The sequence below is a fragment of the Bos javanicus genome, chromosome 5 (assembly GCF_032452875.1).
Source record: "Bos javanicus breed banteng chromosome 5, ARS-OSU_banteng_1.0, whole genome shotgun sequence".
Taxonomy (NCBI): domain Eukaryota; kingdom Metazoa; phylum Chordata; class Mammalia; order Artiodactyla; family Bovidae; genus Bos; species Bos javanicus.
In genome coordinates, this window is record NC_083872.1 from 119013594 (window position 1) to 119036950 (window position 23357).

At 58.3% G+C, this 23357-nt stretch overlaps 1 protein-coding gene across 2 annotated transcripts in view; it reads left to right on the top strand.

Annotated features, from left to right (window-relative positions):
- Positions 1 to 23357, top strand: part of TAFA5 (TAFA chemokine like family member 5) — a 177251-nt gene that overhangs the window by 146654 nt on the left and 7240 nt on the right. For both annotated transcript variants that reach the window (XM_061418892.1, XM_061418893.1), the window contains exon 3: positions 4275 to 4402. In XM_061418892.1, coding sequence (XP_061274876.1) covers positions 4275 to 4402 — 128 coding nt within the window. The remainder of the gene's footprint in view (positions 1 to 4274; positions 4403 to 23357) is intronic.

Below are 23357 nucleotides of genomic sequence, written 5' to 3' on the forward strand. Positions count from 1 at the left end.
GAGGAGTGTGACCAGGCTGGGTCCCTGGGTGCAGCGCCCGTCATAGGCTCCGGTTGGCAGAGCTGGTCCATCTTGGGCCCCAAGGCCCAGTGTGGATGGACCCGCCCTCCCCTGTGCCTCGGACAGGCACTGGATATGCGGCCACAGGAGACCCACGCCCTGGGCCTGCAGAGGCCGAGGGCCCCCGGTCGTGACACCGGAACAGGCTGGACTGCGGTCCCCAGCTGTCGTCCACGTCACTCTGCTCACTGGACCCCCTCCACCCCAGGGAACACCCTCCCCAGCTGAGAGCTGCCATGACGTCAGGACCAGAGATGAGGTGGTGACATGTGGGCATGAAAGGCCCCTTTGTCCCTGGAACACGGTGGCCCAGCCCTGTGCCGCCGACTGCCCCCACAGGAAGTGGGCTGGGGCTGGCTGAGCCGAGCTCCCAAGGCCAACAGAAGGCCTTGTGTGGTTGCTACTGGCCATCCAGCACCCTCAGCAGGGCCGGTGCCCACACACCAGGCCACCTCTCTGGGTGGGAGCAGGGCAGTGGTCAGGGAGTCGGTGTGTCTGTCCGTCCTGCAGACACATCCGCGTGCCTGCTCCCTGCCAGGCAGCCCTCACAGCGGTCCCACGTGTGTGGTGATGAGTGTGTGCTCAAGCATCCGTGAGTGCGAGTGCATGCTGGGTTGCTTCAGTCGTGTCCGACTCTGCAGTGCTATGGACTGTAGCCCGCCAGGCTCCTCTGTCCATGGGACTCTCCAGACAAAAAGACTGGAGTAGGTTGCTTGCCCTCCCCAGGGGACCTTCCCCACACAGGGATTGAACCTGCGTCTCTTGCGTCTCCTGCCTTGGCAGGCGGGTTCTTTACCACCAGCGCCGCCTGGGAAGCCCCACATTCATGTACACGTGTGTGCATGTCAGTGTATGTAGCTGTGCACACATGAGCCGTTTCCCACATATAGGCGTGTGCGTGTGCTTTGGGTGTTTCCACGTGTGAGTGTGCTCCATCTAGGGCCTCTGCATCCTTATGCATGTTTCCACATGTGTGTGTGTGTGTGAACATGTGTGTGCAGGCTCTGTGCCTGCAGCATGGGCAGGACCTCTGTCCCTCCCCCTACCTTATCCCTCACCCCTCAAGCTTTCCTCCCTCTCCCTGACCTTCAAATGTCCTGTCACATTTTGGGGCTCCCCCATGACCGTTGGGGCTGTGTACCCCCATCTCCCGGAGGGGATGGAGGCTTGGAGTAAGCAGCCCTCACGTGAAGCTTCAGGGAAGATGAATGCGGCTCATGGCCTTGACCAAGGGCCTGGAGCCGTGCCCACTGCAGCCTGGGGGCGGGCTCCAGGGGACTAGCGGGCATCCCAACCCTTGGCTGTGGGGAGGTTGGCTCCATCTCCCCCAGCATCTGTCCACCATCTCTGGCACCATGGTCAGCGGCCGAGAGTGGCTTCTGTCCTCACTCAACTGTGAAGGACGTGTGTTTGGGGTGTGGACTGGCCCAGCCCTGGGCTGGGTACTCCACCTACAGCTTCTCCTCTGTCCCCACAGTCACTGAGCTTCCCGGGGAGGACAGAGCCTATGGTGGGTTGAGGGGGGCACCCCGGGCTCAAGGTCCTGGCTGGCACAGCAGGGCAGATTGAATCCGTCCATCCCCACTCCGTCATCTGGTCCTGCAACCAGCCAGGGCAGCGTCGACATCAGAAGGAGGACTCTGACGTTGCCCCCTGGTCTGGGGTGACCACTTGCTGGATGGCTGTGGCCTCTCCTAGCAGGGCCTCCCCCAGCCTCCTTGCCTCCTGGTCTGCATGTCCCTCTTGCAGCGAAGAGCAGGCCTGTTGCCTGAGAAGGCCAAGTTCCTGCTCTGGTCCCTGGGCCGCCAGGGGCTGGGTCCCCGCCCCCCCGATGGAGGTCTCTGAGCCGGGCACAGTGGCCTGACAGCATCTCCCTGGGCGTAGCCCCGGGACACAGAGGGGAGCACAGATTCAGACTTTTCTAACCACACGTGAGCCTCTTCTCACCCCGCGTGTCCTGGTTGATCCCAGAGAAACCCTCCCTTCTTTCTTTAATTCGTCTTGATCTTCTCTATGCTGTGCACACAGGATTTCCAGGGATTGGCAGGGTGTGTGTTTCAGTCTCGCTGCTCCATGGGTTTAAGGTTTGTGCTTGTTGCAACGACAAGGTTTTTGTGAATCTTTTACTGCCACCAAAGTGGTGCACTGGGGACTTCCACCGGAATGAAGTGCAGACAAGGAGAGGAGGCCCGAGGGGGGCGTGCTGGGGGCGCAGCCGTCTCTGCCTAGTGCAGACGAGGAGAGGAGGCCCAAGCGGGGCGTGCTGGGGGCACAGCCGTCTCTGCCTGCCAGCCCTGGGGGCTCCGAGGGACACGAGGCAGTGGGCGGCCTTTGTCGTTCATCTTGGAGCCGTGTCTGGGGCATCCCCCTCACCCTTCGGGGGAGCAGAGCCCGTCTCTTCCTCCGCAGGAGCTGCCACTCAGCCGGACTGGTTTTCCGCTCTGACTTCAGCTGCATGAGCGGCTTTTCTGAGCCGTGGGGTCTCCCAGGCTGTCTGCTCAGGCTCAGGCTGCAGCGACAACTGGAGGCCGTGGGGCTTGAGCAGCAGAAACTCCATTTCTTGCAGGTCCGGAGACGGGAGGCTGTGGTGCAGGTGCTGCTGACGGGCTCCTGGCGGCACCCCCTCCTCACTGTGTCCACGCAGGGGAGGCTGGTCTTGCTGAGGTCACTTCTCTTAAGGGCACTGATTCCGTGGGGGGAGGCCCCACCCTTGTGACCTTGTTTAACCTCAGTTAAACAGGATCTCTAAAGATCCCGTCTCCAAGCCCAGCCACCCTGGGGTCATCCTGTGACTTTGGTGGGTCACGGTTCTGTCCATAGCTCGGCCTAGAACGGAGCTGGTCTCAGGCTGACCGACCGGTGACCATGGATAGTGAGATGCCTGGGGTGGGGCCGTGGGGCAGCACACACTACAGGGCCCTCTGCTGTGCCCGCAGCGGGCATCACTAATCGGTCCCAGGACACTCTCCCCTGTGTTCAGGCAGCTCCTGCTTATCTGTCAGAATTGACACCAAGGGGTCACCTGGGATGCCGTCCTTGTCTGTCTTCCAGACCACCTCCCAGGGCACCCATTGTTAAGACTCACCGAGTCCTGCTCCCCTGCAGGGGCCCCGAGGCCCAGGCCCCCACAGGGCGAGGCTCCCGGGTCCCCTGTCGCTTTGCAGGGACAGTCGCTGCCTGCGTGGCTGTCGCTTTGCAGGGACAGCCGCTGCCTGCGTGGCTGGTGCTGTGCTTGCTGTCCTCTGTGAAAAGAGAAGCGCCAGGAGGCTGCAAAGGTTGCTGAGAATTTCGAGGCGTAGGAAGAACAGCGTGGGCCCCGTGGGCTGCGCCCCACCCGGGTCTGCAGCCACCACAGCGATCGCCTCTGGAAGGACATGGGTCACTTGGTCCTAATTCAGAAACGACCCGCGGTTCCCAGGTTCCTTTAACGACATGTCCGTTAATATGATCCGTGTTCTTTCCATCACATAGCCCCTCCTTCCAGGGTTTCCATCAGTGAGGGGTCCCCAGCCCCCCGACTACAGCCACAGAGCAGTGGTGGGTTTTGTCCTCTGGGGGCTCACCACCCCGGGACATATTCTGAGGGTTCCCCGCCCCGGGACGGCCTCTGGGGGCTCACCGCCCCGGGACATATTCTGAGGGTTCCCCGCCCTGGGACGGCCTCTGGGGGCTCACCGCCCCGGAACATATTCTGGGGATTCACCACCGCAGGATGGCCTCTGGGGGGTCCCCTTTATGGATGAGGCTCTGGGAGTGCTGTGGTCACTGTTAGATCTGCCAGACTTCCCCGCCCGCCCCCCGCCCACCTCCTTCCAGCCTGACCCAGCACCTGGATTCTGACCTGCGGATGGGTGGCTCCCAAGACATGTGAGGGGGTTCTGACCGGGCAGGCTTTCCTGCTCTCACATGGGTTCCAGACACAGGAGAGAACGATGTTGTCCCTTCCAGGAAGGCGCCTTGGCTGCTCCTTGACACTGTCCCCAGGGCCCTCCGTCCCTGCTGACTGAGTAATCAATGACAGAGCTGCCCACAGACAGCAAGCAGGTGGCTGGGAGCCCAGGGCAGGGGCAGCGCCCGGCGGGGCTCCCCGACTGGCCCCAGGGGCTGCCCACCCAGCCTTCCTGTCCCTGAGGCCAGGGCTGGGTGCTGGGCAGCATGGGATCCGCCCCACCCCCGGCCGGCGCTGACCTCTGTCCTCTGTCCTCTGTCCACAGCGCGGATCATCAGGACAAAGCAGTGGTGTGACATGCTCCCGTGTCTGGAGGGGGAGGGCTGCGACTTGCTGATCAACCGGTCAGGCTGGACGTGCACACAGCCCGGCGGGCGGATAAAGACCACCACGGTATGTACGCAGCCCCCCGGCTGTCCTGGGGTCCAGGGGCCTGAGCAGGCGGGGCTGGGGGTTGACCCCACACCGGCGACGGCGAGAAGCTGGGCCCCGGCTTCCTGATGCAAGAGGCTGCTGGCTCTGTGGCCGGATGGGTCTGTCCCCTGGCTGCTCAGAGCATCACGGGGTCACTGAGTGCCCATCGGCCCAAGGGGCCACACAGAGCACCTCCAGGCCGCTCAGCCCACACAAGCTCGTTGTGTGGGGGGGCTCTCATTTCTGGGCGATGTCCTCCCAGCCCCAGGCTGCAGGAAAGGTTCAAACCCACAGAGGGGCTTCAGACCCCACCTCTGGGCAGAGGGCCTTTAAGAGGAAAGAATGGGGGTGGGGCGTGGTCTGATGCAGGCGCCCCAGGCAGGCATCTAGAGCAGAGGCTCTGAGAACGCCGGGGGGCCCCGGGTCCCTCCTGGATCCACCAAGAGGAGCGCTGGGTCCCCTGCTCACCTCCGTGGGCTGCGAGGCGAGAACAGCAGAGCAGTCCCAGGGGTGTTTTCTCTGAGATTCCTTTTCCAAAGGAGCATTCCCCCGGCACAGGGGGGCAGTGAGGCCAGGGGAGCTGGGGACGCCCGGCCGTGACCTCTGGGGGCCGCTCTGGGGCTCCGCAGGCCTGGCACGCTCACTGCTGGCTCCACAGGCCAATTATCACGCCTCATCCAGGCCCATCCTCCTGAGGTTTCCGTAGGAAGCTGAGGGCTGGCATGGGCTCCAGGCTACGACGCCCACCTCGATGGCGGGGAGCATTAGGTCAGGGAGCGGGAACTCGTGGAAGCACCTGGGAGCTCTCTGCTGGCACCCCCAGGCAGAGAAGCGGGGGCCACGGCCCCTGGGAGTTAGGCCAGAGGAAAACCCGCTCCTCCCGCTCCCGCAGCCTCCATGTGCGGGCGCAGGTGGGCTCTCTCAGCAGCACCGTCAGGAGGCCAGTGTGGCCCAGCTGCTCTGCAGGGAGCTGTGGGTCCGTGCCCCGTGGTCGGCCAGAGGTCAGCTCTGAGCTTGAGTGGGGCACCTTCCAAGGTCGGCGCTGTAAAGCTGACGCAGGCCCCCCGCTGCCCCATGGATGCCTCGGCAGCCTCTTGTGATTGTGGGGGTTCGGGCCTGGGGGCCCTGCCAGCAGCCTCCCCCTCGCAGGCCTGGGTGGCAGGGGTCTTGAGCAGGGCGGCCCCTCAAGGGTGTCAGAGCTGGGCTGCAGCGAGCATCCCCAGGCCTCCAGTTGGAGCTGCAGCCGTGCGCTTGTCTGATATCAGCCGCCCTTGTTTCTCTGTGTTTAGCATGGAGGCAGGGCCTGTCTCCACACCCGTGAGGTGTGCCAGGCTCCCCAGCCTCTTTCCTGAACCTGCCTCGCCGCTCCGGCAGCGGAATGGGCTCTGAGCTGGGGCTGCCGCCTCCCCCAGAGTCCAGGAGGCGGGTAACCTTTCCAAGGGCCCCATCTGTGTGCTGTGCCCTTTTTTGGGATGGATCCTTGGCGACAAGCAGACTGGCACCCCCGGGGTCACCATCCCCAGATCCATGAGGCCTGGGGGTCCCTGTGTGGGCTCCCTGGGGCCTGGGCCAGCCCTGGTGCAGGTGATGCTGTGTTGGGGATTTTGAATGAACCCCCAGAGGAGGGGAGGCTCAGGCAGGGCTCCAGAGGCCCTGGGTGCCTCGGCGGACTGCCGCTGGGTCAGGCCTGCCCTCCAGGCTGCATGGTGCAGGCAGCACCTGTCTGTGTCATCATGGTGAATTGGGGTGCCCCTCTCATCAAGCCCCCAGCCCCTCCAGGCGCCCTGCCATGCGGGGGTTCTGAGGCTGGCCCCTCCTCGCGGGCACAGCCCGAGTCCTTGATTTACTCCAAGGCCTCTGCTGAGAAGGTGCAGACGCGCATTCCTTTCCATCCCCCAGACCTCCAGGCTCAGAACCATCATCTCGGTTTTACAGCCGTGAAAACTGCAACTGGGAGAGACAGAGATGCCGACGGCCAGGGGTCGGCGGGCCGTGGAGCTGAGGCTTGAATCTGCCGGGTCTGCGGAATTCAGATGCAGCCCTGGCTTGGCAGGAGCCCCGCGTGCCTCCTGGGGCTCCTGTAGCCCCCCTCCCTGGGGGGTGTCTGGTGCTAGAGCCCGTGAAGCCCGCGGTCCAGGCGGACGGACCCGGCACGCATGGGGCAGGTCGGGGGAGGCATGCACGCACCGGGACCCTCGACTTCCTGGGGCGGCCCCCCACTCAGAGGCACGGCCGAGGGGCAGGTGTGTGCGGTGACACTGACCTCCCGCCCACGTGCTGGCCCTGAGCGTCACAGCCCCGCCCAGGAAGTGGGCCCCAGGTCCTCGCCCTGGCAGGTGGCACCGAGCGACTGGGCAATGGCCCTAGGGGACCAACAGGCTCCGTCGTCTTCCCAATGTCTGCAGAGGTGACCCCGGCCTGCAGAGACCTGTTTTCCAAGCTTGCTTAAATGCTTACCTGAGCTCTTGACCCAAAGTGAAAAGTGAAAGTCACTCAGTCACATCCGACTCTTTGCAACCCCATGGACTATACAGTCCGTGGAATTCTCCAGGACAGAATACTAGAGTGGGTAGCCTTTCCCTTCCTCCATGGGATGTTCCCAACGCAGGGATCGAGCCCAGATCTCCCGCATTGTGGGTAGATTCTTTACCAGCAGAGCCACAGTGGAAGCCCAAGAATACTAGAGTGGGTAGCCTATCCCTTCTCGAGCAGATCTTCCCATCCCAGGAATTGAACCCAGGTCTCCCACATTACAGGCGGATTCTTTACCAACTGAGCTATAAGGGAAGCTGCAAGCTCTTGACCCAAACATCTTATAATTGGAGCACATAATCTTCGTCTAGGATTGAATTGCAGGCCTCTTACAGCTGGCAAATTAGCACCGTGGAGTTTCACATTTTACCATAAATTGGTTTTCCGTGGCGGGGGCTGGGGGGCGGGAATCTAGGAGACCTCGGGATTGCTTGGCCACAAGATGGCTAATTCCACCCCAGTGGCCAGGTCCTCAGCCCAGCACCCTGCAGCCAGGCTTTGTCCACAGGTGGCCACCCCCCCCCGCCCCCACCTGGTCACGCCCCAGCTCCTTCTCCACATGGCCGTGGCTGCTCCCTTCTCAGTGTCCCCAGCAAACCATGAGCGAGCCAAGGGCAGGCATGAGCCTTGGGGGTCTCACCATCCCCATCCCCCATTTAGGTCTTACGTAGATGCTTGTGATCAATTGATAAATTGATTAGCAGAACCCAGGCCCTGGGTGCATGCCGATGCCTGCATTTCCTGGATCACCGCTTTGCAAAGTGCAGGTCATCACCCCATTAGTGGGTTGTGAAATTAATTTAGTGGCTCACGATCAGCATTAAAAGAAGGAGGAAGAAATAGAATAAAAATGTTCGGGTGCATCCCCGTCTTGAGGGTGAGAGCTACTTGGTGACATGCACACGGGCCCCTGGGTGAGGCTATGCGGGTACTAGGGCCAGTTGCCATGACGACTTGGGGACCCGGCATCCTGGGGGTATGCGGGGTAGGGGGAACCTGGCTTCTGGGGCCCCCATGATCCCTGTTTCAGGGGCTCCCTTAGCAATCTGTCTCTGCTCTGTGACGTTGGTCGACACGGGGCAAGGTGAACATCGCAGGCCCTCGCCAAGGTCACAAGCAGCATCCTCTCCTTGGCAACCAAACAGCCGCTGACAGCAGCTGACTGGGCAGGCGGAAGGGGCGGGCAGAGACTGGGGCCGGTGGGTGTGAGCACCGCCCCCACTCCTGGCTTCTGTGCAGACGTGAGTGGCTGAGGCAGCGCCTGGGTGTTGGTGGCACCCAGGGCGATGTGACCCACGCTCCGTCCACCACGTTCGGTGTCTCTGTATTGAAGATGCGCCTTGGTAGCTGCTGTAACGAGCGCCTCCTAGACCAGGACAGGCCAGCTGGTTGAACTCATCTCTCAAATCAGCAATTAAGCTCAGTGTTTTAATCCTGTGCTGCATGGACGCCATGCTCTAGAGGGTGAGGGGAATTCTTGGCGGGGGCGGGGGGCTCTGTACAGTCTGCTCAGGACCTTGGATTTCGTGGAAACTCGTGACGCCAAGAGCACTTTCCCAGGAGCCACCCTGGACGTCCGAATTCTGCCTGAGCCCAGGTGTCCCCGACCCCAGAGTGCATGGTGGTGAGGTACGGACAGGTGCCCAGGGGGCTCCCCTGGACACCAGGAGAGGTGCCCAGTGGCCTATGGGTCATCACCCCGCATCCCCCATCTTGTCGTGAACCGGCCGTCACTGGGCCGGGCAGCCAGGCTCTCTGGCCAGAGCAGCCCGCACGCAGGGGCTCAGGCTCTCAAAGGGCATTCAGGGGGCACTTTGCAGCTGCCCGCGCCAGGCTCCCCCCACCGTGATAGAGAGCAGAAGGCATGCTTCCCACTTGCGCACCCTGGAGACGCCTGGGTGGACAGGGACGCGGGGCGGGGACACAGTCCACCGGGTGGGGGTGCGGGTCCCCAGCTCGGGGCGGGGGCAAGGCTCCCCAGCTCAGCGCAGCCGCAGAGCCAAGTGGGGCAGGCCCATGACCTCGGGGGCCCCGGGGGACTTAACTCCCAAGGAACCACTGGCCGGGCCTGCTCTCAGACCCCCGCCTCAGGGGCCAGGACGCAGGGCCCCCCGCCTATGGAGTGGAGGCACTGGCCCAGGGGCTGTGTGCCCCGCGGGAGCCTGAACCCCCAGAGGCTCACGCCCGTAGGACTTATAGCCACATGCCTCTGGGCCCCGGGAGGCCAGCGCCAAGTGTGGAGGAACTTCCTGAGATGTGAGACCTGCCCACTGCCAGGGGTGTGGGCAGGGCGTGGGGCCTCTCTCCAGCAAACCCGGGGCCCCAGCTTCCCAGGCTACTGTGACCAGTGACCACGCTGGGTGACCCACAGCCACAGAGAGCTTCCCTCACAGCATGGAGGCCACAGGTGCAAGGTCAAGGGTCCTGCCAACCTTGAGGTGTGCCTGTGGCCCTGGGGGCTCCTGGGCTGAGGCCACATCCCCTACGAAGGCGCCGGCTCCTCTCTGGGCATCTGAGCTCCCCTCTTTCCTCCCGTAGAGACACCAGCATCACATGTGGGGCCCACCTTCTGTGACGGGTGATTTCATCCCGAAGTCCTTACCTCGCTCCATCGTAAGGACCCAGTTCCAAAGAAGGTCGTATTCTGATGTTCCGGATGGACAAGAACTTTGTGGGGGTGCCCTATGCCACCCACCAGCCTGCCAAGCCCAGTGCAGAAGCTTGGGTGCTCTGAGCTGGGGCCCAAGGCCCCCTGTGATGCCCCCACCCACCTGTCAGGGTTCAAACAGCAGGATCCTCAATGGTGGGAGGAGAGAGAGGTCAGACACGCAGAAGCTGGGGGTGGGGGTGAGGGGCTCAGAGGAGACCAGAGCCCAGGCCGCAGAGAGGAGACGGCTCAGATGCAAGGCACCCGGTGAGCCCGCCAGGCTCGCGGCCGAGGGCGCTCGTCCCCGCCACGCCTGCGGCGGCTGCTGTCTGTATGAGGCTGGAGCTTCCTGGAAGCACGACGTATTTCAAGAGCTGTGAGATGCGGGGGTCACATACCTGCACACACCACGTGAAGTGTGTATCTGTCTTTGCAGACAGCACCTACCTGTGTGAGTGTGTGTCTGTGTAACAGAATTTGTTAAAACTCTGGCAAATGTGTGGGACATAAAATTGAAGAGGTCTCATAAAGCCAGGAGGAGAACTTAAAAAAAAAAAAAGTAGGAAGTACGAAAGAAAAAAAAAAAAAACATTAGAAGATCGATTCAGGGGGTCTAGAGACTATAAGATCCAAAAATAGAGACAAATGAAGAAGGAATTATCAAAGAAGTGTTTTCTAAAGAAATTCCCAGGACTCAAAGCCTGGGTTTCCTGTGTGCAGGGACTCACCGCCGGCGGGAAATGAGTGAAGAAAGCCCCGTCCCAAGGCGCGTCAGCGTGAAATCTCAGGCCCGTGGAGATGAAAACAGCATCCTGAAAACTCAGAGGGAAAAAATAGGTCACTTACAAAGATGCAGACATCAGAGTGGATCTGGCTTCTCAGCTGAAGCGCTCGGAGCTGGAAAACAGCAGCCCAGACCTTCCAGAGCGGGGACCCAGTGGATTTCCACGCCAGCCCAGAGTCCACGGGCGGGGGCAGGGCCGCCAGCCTGGAGTCCGTAACTGGGACGGTCCTCCCAGCTTCAGGAGCCGAGGGCCCTCTCCCCGCTCCAGGAGCCCCGTCCTCCGGAGGCTGTAGATGAAGTGGTCCACGCGGATAAGGGGGAAGGACGCGGGGTACCCGGGACACCATGCGCCCCCAGCACAGCCCACGGCGGCCAGACAGGCCCCAAGAGGGCCCCTCCACGGAGGACAGTGTGGGCCATGAAGAAGCTTCCAGAAAGTTGTGGGCTGACCCCGCAGGCACGGGAGTCAGGCAGTGGAGCCCCTGGAAGATTCCCCAGGAAAACCTGAAGGGAAACCATCCCAGGATGCAGCACAGAGGCTTCTGTGGCACCAGGAGGAGGCCGAGAGGCACACGCCGGGTGCAAGGAGTGGAAGGAGAGGCGAGCGTTGTGGGGACAGGCGACCCCGTCCCGACCCCTCCTGGCCGCACCCAGATCAGAAGGACCGAGACTCACTGAGGACAAAGGGGGCAGCGTCCCCGTGGGGGCAGCGTGGAGGCCCCCGAGCAGGGAAGGTGGGGCCGGTCCTGGAGGGGAGCCCAGAGGCCCTGGCAGGTGACATCGGCTCTGGGTGGCTGACCCCGCGTTGGGTGAGGGATGTGGTTCAGGGTCTGGGGGCCCTGCACTGCACCCTTCACCCCATCCCCAGCCTCCCTGGGGGGCCGTGCCTTCTCATTGTCCTCAGAGTGCAGCCCAGCAGGGCTCTGGGTTTCTGACTCATCCACAGGGTTCCCCTGACCCTCCCAGGCTCCCCCCAGGCCCCTGGACACCCAGGAGCTCCCGCCGCCTTTCTGATGCGCTGCAGTGTCTGCAGGCGTCGCCCCCGCTTTGCTGTCTCCTGTGTGAGTCCTTCCCTCCTTCCCTGGGAAGCGGGCTCCTTCCCCGGTCAAGATGGCAGAGCCTTGCCCCCCTGGGCCAGGACTCTGGGGGGCGTTGTGTGCGCTGCGTCACTCCCCCGACCGGCATCCTTCAGGCCACGCTCCCATCACAGCTGAAGGCCTTCTCCCCCACCGTCTGGCCATCCGTCCACCGTCAGCCCAGGTCAGCCCGCCCCGGGGCCCCTGGAGCAGTGGACTCCGTCCCCTTCACGGAGGAGCACACGCTCGGCCTGTCTCACGACCCGGGGCTTCCGGCCCCAGCCGCCCCGCTGGGTGTGGGTTTCCACGGACGGGACTGTCCCAGCACGGCCAGGGCTCCTGCAGACATTTGGCGACGTCACGTTCCTCTCTGCTGCCAAGCGGGCCAGCCAGCAGTTAGAAACATTTGTCGCTGAGCCTTCCCTTTGTTGCCGTTCAGTCGCTCAGTCGTGTCTGACTCTGCCACCCCATGGACTGCAGCACGCCAGGCTTCCCTGTCTTTCACCAAGTCCCGAAGCTTGCTCAAACTCATGTCCACAGAGTCAGTGATGCCATCCAACCATCTCATCCTCTGTCACCACCTTCTCACTGCTCTTCTGAGAATGAATGAAACGAAACTGATTCTGAGCCGGGAGCAAGGTGCCATATGGCCTTGCTGAGCAGAGACCGCAGTGAGCTGCCTTGGGGCCGTCTTTCCTATTTCCTTGGGGAAGAGGTGGGCCATCCTGAATTCCTATCGGTCCGCCAGGCGTGTGTCCTGAGACCCCGAGAGGCCCCACCTGCCCTGTGCGCCAAGGGCTCTTCCTGGACCTCCCAGCCCTGGGGGCTTCTCGTCTGCCGCCGCCTGCCCAGTGCAGCCTCAGCAGGCAGGTTACTCGGTGGGAGGGCTCACCGGCCCCAGGGCGCCGTCTGGCAGGCAGGATTCCTCCTGAGGACTCTGCCACACCTGGGCCGGCTGTCTGTGTCTTCTGCTTCCGAGAAACACACGCTGGGCATCCTCTGACCTGGTCCTGGGTCCAGATGCCTCGCTGCGTCCTGGGAGGTGCTGGAGCAGAGAGACGGGGGTGGAGGGGGAGGTTGGGGTCCGTGCAGACCCAGCTGCCCAGCAGGGAGGTCGGGCTGCAGCCCTCCTCGCTGTGTACAAGACACCCTCCCAAGGGCGAGAGGCCTTCGTGCAGGAGGTCTGGGGTTAACCCGTCAAAAGGCAAGCAGATGGTGCGTCCGCCGCAGAAGGAACTTGGTACCTGCCCCTCACAGATTCTTCCTTCTGCCCAACAATGAAAAATGCCCCTTCGTGACTCCAGTCCCTGTCTGCAATCCATTTTGTGTTCATTCGAATCACTGCTATTCATCACAGCGATAATAGCGGGGCATTTTAATAGATTCCGTGTATAAACACCAACGTAGGTGGCGGCCCGGCACCACCGCGCCGTGAGCACTGACACCCTTCACGTCCGCTGCGGAGACGCGCCCCGAGCCGGAAAGCAGGTCTGACCGAGCCACAGCGTTTCCTGGGCGCTCCTGGCCCGCTCTGAGACGGGGGGCGTTTCCTGCGGGGGCTCTTTACCGTAATTGTGCCGCGAGCCTCAGTGTTCTTCAGAACAGTTCTTCGATTTTAAATACTTCAGTGGTGAGGATTGAAACGGGAGGAAGCGTGTCCAGTGGAAAGAGCCAGTGGGCGCTGGACGGGCCACTGCGTGGGGCTGGGTGCTCCTGACCCCACGGAGCTAACAGGCTAACAGGCTCTGCGAGAGAGCAGTGGGCCAGGGTCGGGGTCAGCTGAGCTCTGCCCGCTCAGCCGGCCCCGGGGGGCCCTCCCCTCGCACCGCATGGGCCGCTGGGTCACGTGATCAGTCTGCAGTATCCCCAGTGCCTCCTGCCCTCCCCCCTCCCCTGCCCTCCGGCCCTGTCAGCTCTGTGTTGGACGCTGGGGCACAGCACTCAGCCCCTGGATCTCAGGGCATCAGCAGGCGCCCCTCAGGAATCCCTGGAGGGGCTGCTTCAGGGGCTGTGGGGATGCCCGGTGCTTGGAAGGTGAGGTCAAGTGGCTGCTGACCAAACGGATGAGAATACTGTCTGTAGAACCTGGGGCGGGGGTAGGGGGCAGCGGGCACTGGCCAGGTACCCGAGTCCCACTGCTCAGACGGATGTGGGGGCGGGGATCTGAGAATTCCAAAGAGTCGCAGATCTCTAGGAGCCTTAGGGAAGCCTGAGGGCGTGTGTGCCCACAGAGGAACCTGCAGAGAGCCCTCCTGATGATCGGGACAGCGGTTCTAGACTGAGCAGGCATCACTCCCAGCACACTGCCCATTTCAGCCAGCCTGCACGCTGGCCACAGCTGCCCAGGGCCTTCCACCTCCCCCTGGCCCTCTGCCCTGGTCAGGAGTGCCCCTGAGGTCCTGCAAGCACACGAGTTCCCATCTTGTCCACGTGAGCTTTTGATAAGGATGGATGAAGTTCAGAGTCATCCCCAGTTCCCAGAAGAGCTGCTTGAGTTAATACTGTTTGTTGATTCCATGTTTCATGAACTAATTGGGCAGAAATCCTGGCGAAGTCATCGAAAACACGGCTTTTTCCTGCTGGTTTACGATGTCCTTGTAATCTTACACATGGCGTTTCATCGCCTGGTGATTTATTTTTTCATAAAAGACAAAGGTAAGCCTGATCCTTCTTTACTGTTCTGTGAAAAGTCAGATCATACATTCAAGACAGAAGTTAAGTCAGCGTGAGCACAGCAGAAGTCATCAGGGTGGTGACCTTCTTCCTAACCCGGCGCGGCTCTGGTTCCGATGCAGAATGCCAGGCTCCTGGCATCCGCTCTGCCTGCCCCGGCCTGACCCTCGTGCCCGGCATCTAGTCGCCCCAAACCTCTCCCTGTGGTCGTGTCTTCCTGCTCTGCCCTCTCGCTGCGGCCAGGTGTGACCCCCGCCCCCCTCCCGGCCCCACCACCCACGTGGCAGCTCTGATGGCTTCTGGGTGCTGCAGTGGGCGTGAAATACAACATTTGGCACAGACGTTTGTTAAAGATCACTCTTGAAAAATGAAAAAGAAGGATTTGTGTCTCAATCTAGATCACTTTAAACATCAGCTCTGCATTGAACAGACCCACTGGGTGACGTGGCTGCTGGGCCGGTACCACGGCTGCCATTGCCATCCCCGCCGTCCTGTCCCGGGTCTTCTCGCCCCCCGTCATCCCCTGAGCCAGAGCGTGAGCTCAGGCTCACCTGGACCCGTGTGGGATCACACCTCCCGAGCCCCCCTGTTCTGTCCAGTCCTGTTCCGGGGCCATGCCCAGACAGGCCCGTCCCCCCACCCTCCGCCTGCAGGCATGACAGGTGTGATGCACAGGCAGCCTTGCAGGAGCCACTTTCCCCTCCGTGAGCCTCAGCTTCCTCAGCTGTGGGAGGGGAGCATGCCCCCGTTCCACCTCACAGGTCCTGGGGTGTGGGGAAAGGGAGATAACGGAGGAGAAGGCCACCCCCAGGTATGGAGCCTGGGGTCCCTTCCTCATGCTTGGACCTCACCTTGGACCTAGAGACCCTGCCGTGGTCACAAAACAAGCGGGCAGAGGTGGAGCCTGCCCACCAGGGGCGGGAATGGGGATGGGGGAAGCTGCACTCTGTGAGTACACGGCTCCAGCAGCAGGAATAGAGGATGCCAGCGTGCAGGTGAGCCCCTGGAAGGGGCAGTTAGCCAGAAGAGCCTGTTGCCTGGGGCAAGAGAAGCCTGCCCAACACACCAAGGCTGTGATGTTCCCTTCATCCTTCCTTCTCAAAAGTCTGCCGTTTAGACAGAAAACCTGACCTCCCAGATGGGAACAGGCCCCCCTGGGAGCTGCCTTTGGTGTCCAATGAAGATTCGGGGTCTCTGCACATCGCCCCAACCTTCCAGGCCAGCCTGGGGCAGGCAGGGCCTCCCACAGCCCCAAGAATTAAGAGAATCAAACTTGCTCATCCCAAGCCTGCTGACACATTCCCAGGTGGGATCAGCCGCTGCCTGTTTAAAAAGGAACCTTAAAAGCATCACATCTAAAATATAAACAGAAGGCTGTAAAAGAACGCCAGCTCTCTGTGGAAGGGAATGCTTTCTGGAGACTTAAAGGCAGATTAGCTCTGGAAATAGGCTCTGCAGTAAATGTGAGGCTTCTGGGAACCATCTGCTTGTTGGCATCAAACAGATACAAGAGGCTGTGACCTCTGTGACCCTGGAGCAAAGAGCCTGGAGGAAATGGCAGCCTGGGATGAAATGCAGGCAAGCACCCAAAAGTTTGCAGGACTAAGTAGCGGCTGAACACAAAGGGACCCAAGACATCAGAGCGGACTGAGATGTGCACAGAAGCTGCAGATGGCAGAGGCGTCGCTGCAGAGGATCAGCGCAGGAGCGTGGACCGATCTTAAACCAAGCGACGCTTCATAGGAGATGCAGGAAATTAAGCCAAAGAGAATGTGGAAGTGGATGCCACTGGGGGAAGCCACATGGTGAGAAGAAGGCCAGCTGAAGGTGAGAAGAGAGGGTTCTCAAGAAGCTTTGCGGAGCCAGGGGAGCCCCCAGTTAAGGCAGAGCAAAAGCCTCCGGAACTCGGCCGTCCACGGCAGTATCTGGACTTGGCAGAATGAAGGGAAACTCTCTAATCTCCCAGGTTGGATTGGAGAAAAAAGCAAAAGCAGTAGGAAAAGTCCATGGACCTCCCTCCACAGGCACAGAGAAGCTGCCTGCGAACTGTGAGACCCAGCACCAGAGAGAAGAGCAGCACCATCTCCAGGGTTTTGGCGAAAAACAGTTTTGTCTCTGTTGTCGTTCAGTCGCTGAGTCATGTCCGACTCTCTGCGACCCCGTGGACTGCAGCTCGCCAGGCCTCCCTGTCCTTCACTGTCTCCCGGAGTTTGCTCAAACTCACGTCCATGGGGTCGGTGATGCCCTCCCGCCATCTCATCCTCTGTGGCCCCCTTTACTTGTGAGTTCAGTTCTATCTCTGATTGTGGTTTTGGACAAAATGAAAAGGACAGTTTTAAATTTGCAAGAATTTAGAAAGTGTGCCACTCACATACCTTTCCTGAAAGAGTCAATAAAAGAGGCCCTGGAGCCATCAAAGAAATATGAGTGAGTGGCTGATGACTGTAAAGGTCATAGGCCATAGGTAAGGTCACTGGTGACTGGATGCCAATTAACTACACAGTGCTTAGATGTAAATCATTCCTATGATGGGGGTTACACAGCTGAACACAAACTTGACAACACTATTACTCAATGCGCTCCATGTATGGTGGAGAACATTTTTGTGTAATAATAAACTGATTTGTGACTTCTGATTAATTTAACAGAGCTGCAGGGGGGCGGCTGCAGAGGAAAAGTCTCTGCGTGTCTCTTTGTGGGAAGAAGGAACAGCCATCACTAAGGAAATGGCTTAGTCACTGAAAGTGCACTGGATTAACGTAAAGGCCACCACTAGTAGAAACAAGAACATGGTTTCTTCTAAACCGGCGTGGAAGGAAAGCAAGTAAGCCTGTGTGTGAGGAAAAGAACCTCGAACGGAGCAGAGAGAGAGGCTGTGGAACCTGCTGCTCAGGACAGAACCGCAGCATCAGCGGCGACAATAAGTGTGAACGGGTTAGTCTCCGCTGCCAAAAGGCACAGACTAAGCAGGGTGTTTTTAAGAGTCACACGTGTTGCGTTCTCGGGGCACTCCTACAAACAGAAGTTTAAAAGCAAATAACAAAGATACGAGGCAAATGACGTGGAAGAGAAATCAGTAGGTGAAAGTGTGCTATCACTCAGTCGGGTCTGACTCTTGTGACTTCATGGACTGTAGCCTGCCAGGCTCCTCTGTCCATGGAATTCTCCAAGCAGGAATACTGGAGTGGGTAGCCATTCTCTTCTCCAGGAATCTTCCCCATCCAGGCACTGAAACTTGGTCTCCTGCATTGCCGGCAGGGTCTTTACTGCCTGAGCCATCTGGTAAGTCCAGGTAAAATGATGAAAGTGGAACAATGTGGTGCCATATATTGATATATATGTGCACACAATTATTGACACAAAATGATTCACTACAGTTCAAACTAGTAGAAGTGTCACAGAAACCTTTATGTACTGATTAACATAAGTTTATAGAAAGCAAAATCATGAGAAATGCTGGGCTGGATGAAGCACAAGCTGGAATCAAGATTGCTGGGAGAAATGTCAATAACCTCAGATATGCAGATGACACCACCCTTATGGCAGAAAGTGAAGAACTAAAGAACCTCTTGATGAAAGTGAAAGAGGAGAGTGAAAAAGTTGGCTTAAAACTCAGCATTCAGAAAACTAAGACCATGGCATCTGGTCCCATCACTTCATGACAAACAGATGGAGAAACAGTGGACACAGTGGCTGACTTTATTTTTGGGGGCCTCCAAAATCACTGCAGATGGTGACTGCAGCCATGAAATTAAAAGATACTAGCTCCTTGGAAGAAGTTATGACCAACCTAGAGAGCATATTAAAAAGCAGAGACATTACTTTGCCAACAAAGGTCCGTCTAGTCAAGGCTATGGTTTTTGCAGTAGTTATGTATGGATGTGAGAGTTGGACTATAAAGAAAGCTGAGTGCTGAAGAATTGATGCTTTTGAACTCTGGTGTTGGAGAAGACTCTTGAGAGTCCCTTGGACTGCAAGGAAATCCAACCAGTCCATCCTAAAGGAGATCAGTCCTGGGTGTTCTTTGGAAGGACTGATGTTGAAGCTGAAACTCCAATACTTTGGCCACCTGAGGCAAAGAGCTGACTCATTTGAAAAGACCCTGATGCTGGGAATGATTGAAGGCTGGAGTAGAAGGGGACGACAGAGGATGAGATGGTTGGATGGCATCACTGACTCGATGGACATGGGTTTGAGCAAGCTCCAGAGTTTGTGATGGACAGGGAGGCCTTGCGTGCTATGGTTCATGGGGGTCACAGAGAGTCGGACACGACTGAGCAACTGAACTGAACTGAAAAGGAGGAATGTGCCAGCCTTCTTTTCCAATCATGATACCATATATTTGAAACCATACCTCTCAAAATAATCATAATCCGAGCAACCAGGGCCTTCCTATAATTTGTTGGTCAAGGATGAAATAAAACACGAAGCCCCGCCCATGAGTTTTGTGCATGTGAGATCAATCTTCCCGCTTGATTCCCTGGCAGAGCAGCCTGATCTGCTTAACTCAGAGTGCATGGCCTTGCTCTCTGCGTTTCCATTTCTGCATCTATAAAAATGGGCAAAATGCTATTCCCTGACTCCTAGGGCTGCTCTGAAAGTGTGAAAGTGTTGGTCGCTCAGTTGTGTCCAATTCTTTGGGGACTCCTGATGCGACTATAGCCCACCAGGCTCCTCTGTCCATGGGATTCTCCAGGCAAGAACACTGGAGTGGGTGGCCATGCCCTCCTGCAAGGAATCTTCCTGACCCAGGGATTGCACCGGGTCTCCTGCACTGCAGGCAGATTCTTTACCATCTGAGCCACCAGGGGAGCCCCACCAGGGCTGCTGTAAGGGTTGAGACAGGTAGAACATGAGCAGCATTTTGTGGGGCTGGCACTTACTGGACGATACAGTGTACACATCTGAGCTATTGTTAAATCTCATTTCGGATGTGATGAGAACAGCACAGTGCACCTGTGGGCACAGGGAAAGATGGACTCGTCAATACACTATGGCTTAAATAACTTTATTTTTAACTCAGAACAAAAATGAAGAACCCAAGCTATAGAAAAAGCCACCTTCAAAACAAGAGGAGAAAAGCTGTGAAGATGAAAAAGAAATATTAATGATTTTTTTTTAAAGACAGGGAATTGATCATTGCATCTCTGGAAAAACTATACAAATGCATTTTACTTCTGTCATGTGTAGGTTTTTTAAAAGTTAGAGCATAAACCTGAAAGGGAGAAAGAAAAATCAGCCTGTAATGTGGCCTCAAATTATTCAGGAGCGTGTGCAGAGCTGGGCCCCTGATCACGACACATGGAAATCTGATTAAATATATCATATTCTGGGGGCAGGGGGAATTATAACCAAAGAAGTAGGCAATGTTAATGTTTTCCAGTAAAAGTTCCAGATGTTTTAACTGGCACGTTCTTGGAAGCGTTCTGCACACAGGTGTCTCTTCCCCAAATTGGAAAATGCAGTGAATGACCCTGTTCATTTTAGGGGCTGGTGAAACCCTGATGCCAGGAAGGTCCCCACAGTTAAAGTTCGCAGAGGGTCCTTTTGTTCGGTAGAGAGGTTTGAGTCTGTGATGAGGGCTGTGTGCCCTGCCAAGCACTGAGCTCCTTCAGCCAATGCCCGGGGCCCTCTGGGAGTCAGCACTGTTTTCAGGGTGCACATGCTTCTCAGGGGATCCCTCCCCTGGTGTGAGTGGTGATTGGGTGATCTTATGCTGGCACTCACATACAATGACAGCCTGCTGATTTCTGCAGGCCTTCAAAAGAACCCAGGACAGTCCCCCACACAGTAGATTGATATGAGATGCAAATACACTTTAATATTTCAGAATCAGGTAGGACAAGATCTGTCAGGAGATCAAATATAACACATGTTCTAATTCAGAAGATGCAGAAAAATACAGCAGTCAAACCCTGTATTTATTCCTCAGAAAAAATATCACAGGAGCGATGTTTGCAGCCCTCCAGGCTAACCTGGAGGAGAAGGTGGGTCCTCCCAGAACCCGGTGTCCCCCTGGAGCCAGGGCTGACGTTGCACTACACGCAGGCCCCACCCTGGCCCTCCTGGGCCGAGGGCCAGTGGCTGTCGTGAGGCTGGCCTACAGCCCCCCAGGACTGATTACTTTTTGGAAGTTCTGGCAAAGGCACTCACAAAACTATTTGATATGAGAAAATGCAATCACTATTACCTACAGAAAGTAAACAGGTACTTCCTAAATTCTGGAGGATCACCTGAATGCCTTGAAAATGAATTAAAGAATTTGTTAAATTAGACCAATGAGGAACATAGAAGTTTCTCTACTTGTGTTCAACTGTAAACTGTCATAGACAGGAGCAAGCCCTGGTCTAGATCAGAGGTCAGCTGACTACCACCTGCTGGTCAAATCTGGCCCCCTACCTGTTTTTGTAAATAAAGTTTTATTGGTACACAGCCTGGTTTATCCACCTATATATCATGTAGGGATGTGTTCTCACTGCAATGGCAAAGCTGAGTCTTTGCAGAGAGACCTTACAACCTGCAAAGTTGAAAATGTACACGAACTGGCCCCTGGTAGCATGAGTTTGCCAGTCCCAGACTAGACTGATAAAGGCTCAACAGTCCTGAGGCCTGGGGCACAGAGTCAGCAGTCGCTTAAACATGGGTCATTTAGGAGCTGAAAACAGGAGGTGAGGTGTGTAGGCAGCTTTAAGGAAAAACATGCCCACTGGCTCGTGGAGGAGAGACTGGAAAAAAGCCTTTGTGTTCTTACCTCCAGGCAGCTATGTGTAGAAAGCATAACGGTTTCATTACAGTTAATAAAGAAATGAAAGTGAAAGAGAGGAGAGCTGCATTAATGGCAGGAGCAAACATAAAATAGCTGGGAATAACTCCAGTAAGAAAAAGCACCTATAAAGATCATGACAAAGCCTCCCCATGGGAAACTTACAAAGACTTGCAGAGATGGATAGAAAGGCGTCACACACTTTGATAAGGTAGGGATTGTCTAAATATTATGACGTTGTCCTTTCAAACTTGATGTTTGGATTTAATACAATTTCAGTCAAATCTCCGATGAGACTTTTCTGGAACGTTACAGAGTGATTTCAGGCCTCCTGTCGGGTGGGACTCAGCCACAGTGTGGAATGGGACTCTGGGACATGCCCCAGTGTCCACCTCCCGCTGGGGAGCGACATGGGGGTAAAGAAGCTTTGTGAGGGGATCAGCGCTGGGCATTGTGGCTGCAACCTGGTTCTGCCACCCACCCACCTCGTGAGTCCATAACGGACCCTGCTTCATGAAGTTCCCAGGATCCAGTTACCGCCCACGAAGACGTTCACTCTTCCGATGCTCTTTCTGATCCGAGGACCAGACCACGTGGCCGACACGAATCCAGATGTTGGTACCACGGACAGGGGAGCGAGGGGGAAGGGGCGGCCCATGACACGGATGCTGAGAACACCCGCTTTGTATTTGGGGGAGATTCGAGTGGGGTCCTTACCTCACCCCTCATCCCAAATTAAATTTCCTATGGGTTACAGACTAAGACACCGGACACCATGAAGCGGCTGGAGACGAGTCCGGGGGGCATTTGAGTTCAGGAGGAAGAAGGACACTGAAGGCCCAGCAGCCTGAACACGATCAGTGACCAGCAGTGACGGCAGACACCCCCCGGCGCTGTTCTGAGCACATGCCCAGGGCCCCCGTCCAGGCCAGTGGTCGCCATGGGCTGTCCTCACCCCGTTTTACAGCCGAGGCCTCTACAGGGCACCCGTCCAGGCCAGTGGTCGCCATGGGCTGTCGTCACCCTGTTTTACAGCCGAGGCCTCTACAGGTCTCCCGGTGACCAGGAGGCCGGCACTGGGCCATCCTCAGGGGCAGCCCCCATACCCCGAGCTTCTGAAAGTCAAGCTCCCCTCCACGAGGACCGAGGCCCATGGAAGGGGACTGGTTCCCAGCCCAGGAGCGGGTAGCAGGCAGACGGGGAGGATCGCAGCTCGGGGCAGAAACTTCCTAAAGCGTGAAATGTGGATGGGACGTGTGATGAGAAGTTCTCCATCGGGGGTCACAGCGCAGACAGCGCAGCTCCCGGGGCTCCCGGGCTGGGTCCCATCTCCTTTAGCTTCACTCTGAAGCCTCACAAAGGACGCTGGGAGGCGTGTGAATTTGCCAGTCTTTCCGGAAAGTGCTGGGCGGTGCGTCATCGAGAGAGAGATGCACGTGCCAGCGCCTTTGGACAGCGGGCTGGCAGTTGCTCAGAAAGTTAGATACATCCACCCCGTGACGCAGAACCCCTTTCCTGGGGGCTCTCCGGGATGGGACGGGCGTGGGAGTCACTGCTGACGGGTGTACTCTGGGGAATGTTGGCAAGTGTCCCCAGTTGACCATGGTGATGGCTTCCTGGCTCTGAACGGACCAAACCGCAGACTTGACCCCGTCGAAGGGCACCTCGGCTGTGAGCTGTCCCTCGGTGAAGCTCCTTTTAACAGGTGGACGTGGATGGGTATTTGAGCCAGAAAGTGTTTGGCCGGATCCTCGGCCTGCTCCCCAGGCTCCTCTGACTGACAGCCGCCTGGTGGGGCCACCGCACCCTCTGCTGACACGTGTCCCCCTGAGGACGCCGCCTGCGTCCAGAAGTGACTCCGCACCCACTGAAAGCGGACGCGGCAGGCAGAGCGGGGTCAGGGTTCCCCCATGAGCTCCCCGGGCACGCGGGGCCCCGCACGCTGTGGACAGCCAGGCGTCAGGGAAACTGCCTGATGCCCCTCGGAGGACCCCCCGCCATGCCCTGTCATCTCCAGAATTGCTGGGACTTCGGGACGGTGGGGCGGCTGCGAGCAATGGTTGGCCAAATCAGCTGGGCTTTCATTGCTGGTATTGGTGGAGCCGGCGGGGAGCAGGGGCAGAAGGGACTTCAGAGTCTGCCGGTGCCCAGGGACAGAGCAGACAGACCAGAGGCCAGTGTTGTCAGACCCCCTTTGGAAAAGCCGAGCTGGCCCTTCCAGGGGCAGCTGAGTGGGTGGGGAGGTCAAGGACTGCCCAGTGCGGCGCTGGAGGGGGCTGGGGCGGGGACCCGCCCGCCGTCTCAGCCTGGGGGCCCCGTCCAGGGCGTGCACCCCTGCAAGAGCTGGGCAGTAGCTGAGCAGGATGTTGCCGGGGTCCTGGCCTCCCCGGGGCGGAGTGGAGGTCTCTCTCTGCCGCCTCCCTCTGCCTGAGGCCAGGCACTCACCGCCTGCTGGGGAG